The sequence below is a fragment of the Austrofundulus limnaeus genome, unplaced genomic scaffold (genome assembly GCF_001266775.1).
Source record: "Austrofundulus limnaeus strain Quisiro unplaced genomic scaffold, Austrofundulus_limnaeus-1.0 Scaffold1233, whole genome shotgun sequence".
Taxonomy (NCBI): domain Eukaryota; kingdom Metazoa; phylum Chordata; class Actinopteri; order Cyprinodontiformes; family Rivulidae; genus Austrofundulus; species Austrofundulus limnaeus.
In genome coordinates this window covers 73,020-80,040 of record NW_013953635.1, presented here as the reverse complement: position 1 = coordinate 80,040, position 7,021 = coordinate 73,020, and the positions used below count along the sequence as shown (strand labels likewise).

General features: G+C 41.5%; 1 protein-coding gene across 1 annotated transcript in view; it reads left to right on the top strand.

The window, feature by feature from the left end:
- Window positions 1-388: 388 nt before the first annotated feature.
- LOC106534644 (cytochrome P450 2J5) overlaps window positions 389-7,021 on the top strand; it is a gene marked incomplete in the record, with an annotated part of 46,182 nt that continues 39,549 nt past the window's right edge. The window contains 1 exon segment of the mRNA XM_014031344.1: window positions 389-556. Coding sequence (XP_013886798.1) covers window positions 483-556 — 74 coding nt within the window.

The following is a 7,021-nucleotide window of genomic DNA, read 5'->3' as shown; positions in this document are numbered from 1 at the left end:
GCTACCATGGAACCTGCAAACTAATTTGGATATAACCTCTGTTACTTACCCTTATTTATGMCATATTGGGCCCCCATACKTGTGCTGGTTRGGAATAAATCTMGACAAAGTTGTACCAGAWGGAAGAAAAGGCTGTAAAAGTATGAAGACTTATTAAGAAACACTTGCAAAAAAACCTTACAATTAAGTTAATTAGCTGYAGCAGGTAAAAGCTCTTTGTTTTGTGACTCTGCTTGTTGCAGGAGTAATTTTTGTCGATTATGGGCCTGTTTGGARGGAACATCGTCGTTTTGCAGTGATGACTCTGAGAAATTTTGGYCTGGGGAAGAAATCCATGGAGGAGAGAATTCATCAAGAGATTCAGTTCACYGTTAAAACACTGGAAAAGAGCATTGGTGCTTAATACATCTGAAAATATTTRAAGCTTTTGGTTGTGCTGTTGGTGTGATATTCTGTATTTAAATCTGTGTACAGGYAAAATTATGAGTCCTCAGGTGATGTTCCATAAYGCAGCCTCMAACATCATCTGTAAGGTTCTGTTTGGGACCCGTTATGAGTACGAAGATGAAACCATCAAAAAGGTTGTTCRATGGTTYACAGAGATGAMTAAAATAGCCAATGGACYGTGGGCCATGGTGAGTCTAAGTAGGCCTGTCAACAGGCTCAATCACACCTGTTTATTACATTAGGCTCAATTGTTTTTGGTCTTCAATCAACCATGCCCCCTCACACCTGTTTCCTGCCCTATTAATCTCAGCTCTTTCCAGTCTTCTCAAAACGTAGCCCCCAATAAAACCTACTTTCTGTTCCATTAAACTCAGCTGTGTCCAATCTTCCCAAAAAGCAGGCCCAATCACACCTGTTTCTTGTCCCATTAATCTCAGCTTTCTTCATATGTTTAAGTATGATCTGAAATTTGGTAGCCAAAAAAATCCCAAACATTATGTTATACCATGAGGCAGGCCTAATTAAAGTTTCTCCAGGAACTCTTCTAGTTTTGACTCTTCTTATTCAGGTCTAAGAAGAGCAGGTCATGCACACAAACAAACCACAATTTGATTTATTCTGTAATAATCTATCTTTCAGCTGTACGACTCGGTTCCATGTGTTTCCTACCTGCCGCTGCCCTTTAAAAAGGCCTTTAAGAACATGGAGGTAATTTTCATACAGCTTAGGCACAATAAACTAACAACATCATGTCTGCATATGTTTAAATAATGATGTGTGATTTAGCTGTACCTCGACTTTTCAAATGGTTTGGTGAACGAGCACAAGAGGACCAGAACCCCTGGAGAACCTCGTGACTTTGTGGACTGCTACCTGGATGAACTGGATAAACAGGTGTGTGAACACAATATAAAACTTCAACATCATGATGCTGATGAATGTGAGACAGGTACAGAAAAAACTAAAACCAGGAAAGCTGACTCATCGTTATCACAAATCTTATATTTTGTTTCTCCTACAATATTCTCTGTATTCTGTCCAGAGAGAAGATTCTTCATTTTCTGAGGAACAGCTCAGAAGGATCACTTTTGATCTTTATATTGCTGGAACTGACACYACCTCCAACACCCTCCTGACTGGGTTTCTGTACCTCATGAACCATCCTCAGGTCCAAGGTACAYCTTCAGGATTTGTCTCATCTTTCAGATCAACAYGGGDCATAAAGGAAGGTTTTAACGTGGTGACTAGAAGCGGGCCATTGATTATGGTGGCAACAAAACCTAAAATATATTAAAATATTGAGTTGGCAGGTTAACACAGCTTGAACTTGTTTGGAAATTACTGTTTTAGACCAAAAAATAAGAGTAAATTGAAATGTGTAAAACAGTTTTTGTCCCCTCAGATCGATGTCAGCAGGAGATCGATCAGGTTCTGGATGGGAGGGATCGGGTCAGTTTTGAGGATAGACACAACATGCCTTACATGCAGGTGATGAGCATCATCACACACACACCTGTTCTGTTAATCTGAATGTTTAATCTGAGAGGCATTTCTGAATGTGTTTATATCAGCTAAATTGCAACTTTTCTGACATTTCTTTCTATACGATGCCTAAAATAATTGATTCAAAGACAGTTTGTAATATCTCTATTGTAATCCAGGCTGTGATCCATGAAGTCCAGAGGGTTGCCAACACTGTTCCTCTCAGTCTCTTCCACTGCTCCACTAAAGACACAGAGCTGATGGGATATGACATTCCTAGGGTGAGAAACGTAGTTAGTACAACATGTTTATATTAAATAAATCATGCTATCTTCATGATTTTATCTTTCCCTTTGGTTTCCCTTCAGGGTACCATTGTCATCCAGAACATGGAATCAGTGCTGAGGGAGGAGGGTCAGTGGAAGTTCCCTCACGAGTTCAATCCTGAGAATTTCCTGAACGAGCAGGGAGAGTTTGTCAAACCAGAGGCCTTCATGCCATTCTCTGCAGGTAAACTCACATCAAACAAAGAGACAAAATGAAACCAAACAGCTAGAAATGACCTTTTCTGGTGTCTCAGGTCCGCGAATGTGTCTGGGAGAGGGTCTGGCTCGTATGGAGCTGTTCCTCATGACGGTGACCCTGCTGAGGAAGTTTAAGTTCRTCTGGCCGGAGGATGCTGGAGAACCAGACTTCACTCCGGTCTTTGCTGTCACTTTATGTCCAAAACCTTACAAGATGAAGGTCCAGCTGAGGTCCAAACAGTGAGGAGGTGCAGACGCTCTGCAGAAACTGATGAAAGAACTGAAAGCGGCTCCTTTTAAACCTTTTTCAGGATTTTTTCTAATCAGTAATGGGCTCGACACACATGGAATGACAAACTATGGCGATTAGCAGCTGTCATTGCAACCAGGGTGAAACCCAACACACAGGACGTGATAGCAACATCAGTGTTACAAATCGCACTCTCAGKTTGCTTTGATTTGATTGGTTCTTCTGCTGATTTTATGTTTTTACTGGTGGTTGTCAGGAGAGGTGAAAAAAAGAATAATGTGCATTATGGATGTGTACTAAACAAATCTTGCAATGATAATGATATTGAAAACCAAGCGTATGCCAAGAAATGATTTTATGAGGAAAAACCTGCTGGGCAATTTTACCCTGGCTGCCTTTTTAACAATCATTTTGTGAAGTGTCATATAAAGTTGTTGAGTTTGACAGAGTTAAAATGATGTTGAAAGTGTTAGCTAACAGCAGTGTGTAGCATACTCTCCTCTCATTGGTCAGTCAATGAAACCTTTGCTGACTGGTTGTAGCACCATGCAACAGCAACAAAAGTTTAACATTTTTCAACTTTCATATGTTGCGTTCCAAGCTTGCGTGTGCACATCTATGTGTACAAGCGCAAAATATCACATGCACGAGTTTCGCTGGTCGCTTGGCTGGAGCAGGGTGAGTGATTGTCGCCTCATCGCACAAGCTCCGTAGGAAATGAATGGAGAGAGAGCAACATCGTCTCCTGTGTGTCGAGCAAATTAGTTTTTCAGTTTGAAAGGCTTAAAAAAAGGCTTGTTTTCATCATAAATACCTTGTTAGAGAAGAACCCATTGAATGATTATTTTTACTTGTACAAAATAAATCCAATGTGTGGAATGTTGAAAACGTGATAATAAAGAATATTCAAAATAAATTGTAGCCTTTATATTTTAAATATTGCTCAAAACCCAACACTGAAACGTGTTAAGTGTAGATCTGCAGATTAATAAGTCAAACATATAAATAAATGTAAACCAGGGAGTGTTATTCTTTACTAAACTATTCTATACCAAATTGTAGGAAAAATATGTGTTGTTCAAAATGGTATGTCCGAATAAATAGGAATCCGCAGGATTTCTTGTTAAAACTTTATTTTCAATCTTCTGACTCCAATCAGGTTCATACAGCACTCAGCAGCACAGGCCTCAGTGTAAGAGCTTGGACTGAACTAAAACAAAACACAGCTGCCTTCTCTAAAGCAGAGACTCGGACCACAATGTCAGATAATGGCAGTGGTGAAATCACCGTACTGTACTTTGCTCCAGTATCCACAAAACACATGCACTCCCGACCGTCAACTGTAAGTTTTACCATTGGGTCCCCATCGCTGGCTCCTGGCACCACTATTGCATTTGCAAACCACCCCCATGTCCTCCTACCCAGGACTATCCCATGTTATGTGTTGTCGGTGCTGTTTGTGGTGGATAGTATGTAAGAGCAAATGCTGGACCTGCCCCCTGTTGTGAAGGTCCCCCACTTCTTGCTTTTGACCAATGACCAAGTTGCCCACACAAGAAACAAATGTCTGCATTGTAGTCCCTTTTTCCTCTCCTTTGTACTTTACCTTTACGGTTAAATGTCGCCCCTAACCTAAATGTCGTGTAACCTAACCCTAACCTCTCACCCACCACTACTACAGGCTCCAGAGGACTTCCCAGCACAGAGCTTGACCTCCGTACCAGTTTGTCCATCCTGTTCCTGTCCCTTTCAGTACATCCAGCCCCCCAGCAGACCACTCCATAGAAATGGGCAGATGCTACCACCATGTCGTAGAATGTCTTTAACAGAGTCCTGCAGACACTGAAGGACCTCAGTCTCCTCAGTAGGTGGAGTTTACTCTGGTCCTTCTTATACAAGACGTCTGTGTTTGTAGTCCAGTCCAGCTTGTTGTTGAGGTGAACACCCAGGTACTTGTAAGAGTCCACTGTCTCAATGTCTTTTCCCCGGATGTTCACCAGTGCTGGAGGGTGTGACTTTCTCCTTAGGTCTATGACCATCTCCTTTGTCTTGCTGGCATTGATTTGGAGAGCATTGGTCTCACACCATCCAACAAAGTCACTGATGACCCCCCTGTATTCCTCATCATTCCCGTCTGATACGCGTCCAATGATGGCYGTATCATTCGAGAACTTCTGAAGGTGGCAGTGGTCCGAGTGGTACCTGAAGTCTGACGAGTACAGACTGAACAGAAAGGGTGAGAGGACAGTGCCATGTGGTGCCCCCGTGCTGCAGACTACCACATCAGACACACAGTCGCAGAGCCTCACATACTGTGGTCTGTTGGTGAGGTAGTCGATGGTCCATGCTGTCAGCTGCCTGTCCACTCCGGCTCCCTCCAGCTTCCCTCTCAGCAGAGCAGGCTGGATAGTGTTGAAAGCACTGGAGAAATCAAAGAACATGACTCTCACAGTGTTTCCTCCTTGCTCTAGGTGAGAGACAGAGATCTGTGCTGCAGGTAAATGACAGTGTTCTCCACCCCGATGCCAGGCTGGTAGGCGAACTGCAGGGGGTCCAGTGCTGGGCTCACCACAGGATGAACATGGTGCAGGATGAACCTCTCCATGGTGTTCATCAGATGAGAAGTCAGAGACACCGGTCTGTAGAGGTTGGGCTCCCTGGGATGTGTGATCTTTGGCACTGGAACCATGCAGGAAGTCTTCCACAGATCAGGAACCCTCTCCAGACTCAGACTCAGGCTGAAGATGTGGTGGACCACCTGACAGAGCTGGTCTGCACATTTTTYTCACTTAGATTGAGTGATTTCACATTAACAGAATTTAAATACTGAGCTGTAGCTGCTTTATCATATTTAGAGCTCTACAGATTTTGTAGAAAGTGCTGCAAAAGTCAGAGGTGGATTTTTCATTATCAGTGACATCATTAATATTTAACTGCTGAATAGTTGTGCTTTGCATATTTTTCCACTCTAAAGAAATATTCTGAGTTTTGTTCTCCTTCCTCTAACCATCTCTTCCTAGATTTAATAAAAGCTCCATTTGCCTTGTGACTATATTTAGCATCAAGTTTATTCTGTAAGTGTAAAAGAGTTAGTCTGTCTTCCTATGAAATATCATCAGGTGACCTTTGAGAAAATGATGCTATTTTAGAGATTATTTCCTCTTCAATTTTTTAACCTTAGAAACGTGACTACCATAGGTTCTGAAAAACTTTCCTGCTTCATACTTGAAGAGCTCCCAATTTGTGCTATAAGACTTTTCTACCTTAGCTTTATTCCAATATTGACTTTATAATATATTGATCTCAGTTCTGACCATATTAAGCTCAAGAAGTGAGTTATTTAGCTTCCAATAAGAGGATCTGCAGAGTGAAGATAGGGTTGAAGGGGGGCCATCTGTCCATTGAGTTATCTAAAGTCAAATTAAAATCCCCACAGAAAAGGAGTAAGGCATTAGGAATTTTGGAAAGCCAAAAATCTAATTTTGACTCTAGGGAGTCAAGCAAACTATTATTCTCTCTACTGGAGTTGTAGACATAGATATTTACAGTACAATTATATATATTCTATTGTACAGTCCGATTACCTGAAAAACATAGTGTCCTGTAGGGTCCAATTGTGTGTGTATCTCCATTAAAGGCATTTATAGCTGTAGTGACACCTGCTGAACGCTCTGTACCATGAGGAAACCACATTTCTTTGACCCATTGTGCCATCCAAAACTTTAAGTCATCTGGTAAAAAGTTTAATTCTTGGAGAAAAATAAAATCAGTACATTATTTAACTGTTTAGCAAATAAAAATAAAGCTTTACGCTTGTAGTTCTGTCTCAAACCCCTGGCATTAAGAGAAACTATAGTAACTAAAACAAAACAAAACTTAATTAAGAAATAACCACTTGAATAAAGGGTTAAACAAATCTACAGGGAACCAAWAGCTGCAGAGTTATAAATTTAAAACCAGAGTTAAGTAACATCATAGAACTTTGCATCAAAAAGCTCCTTCCAACACCTTTAGTGTCCAGCCTTAAAATAGGTAGAGCAGTAGGCTACTTCACTTAAGAATAAAGGAGATGCAGCCTRAGATAATGATGAGCTGTACCAGCTGGGAGATGGGTTAATTTCMGTGCCGTTAACAMAAGCACGACCTCTGATACAGTGTGCTGTTTTACCCTCTTTTCTGGCCTYCTCGACCAGTGGYCACAGTTTGTTCCTGTGTTCTCTGTCTTCTTTTGAGAGATCCTCAGCAACCTTCAGACCATTACCATGTAGCACTCGAGAGAACTTGGCTGCTTTCCACACAGCATCTCTGCACACACGTG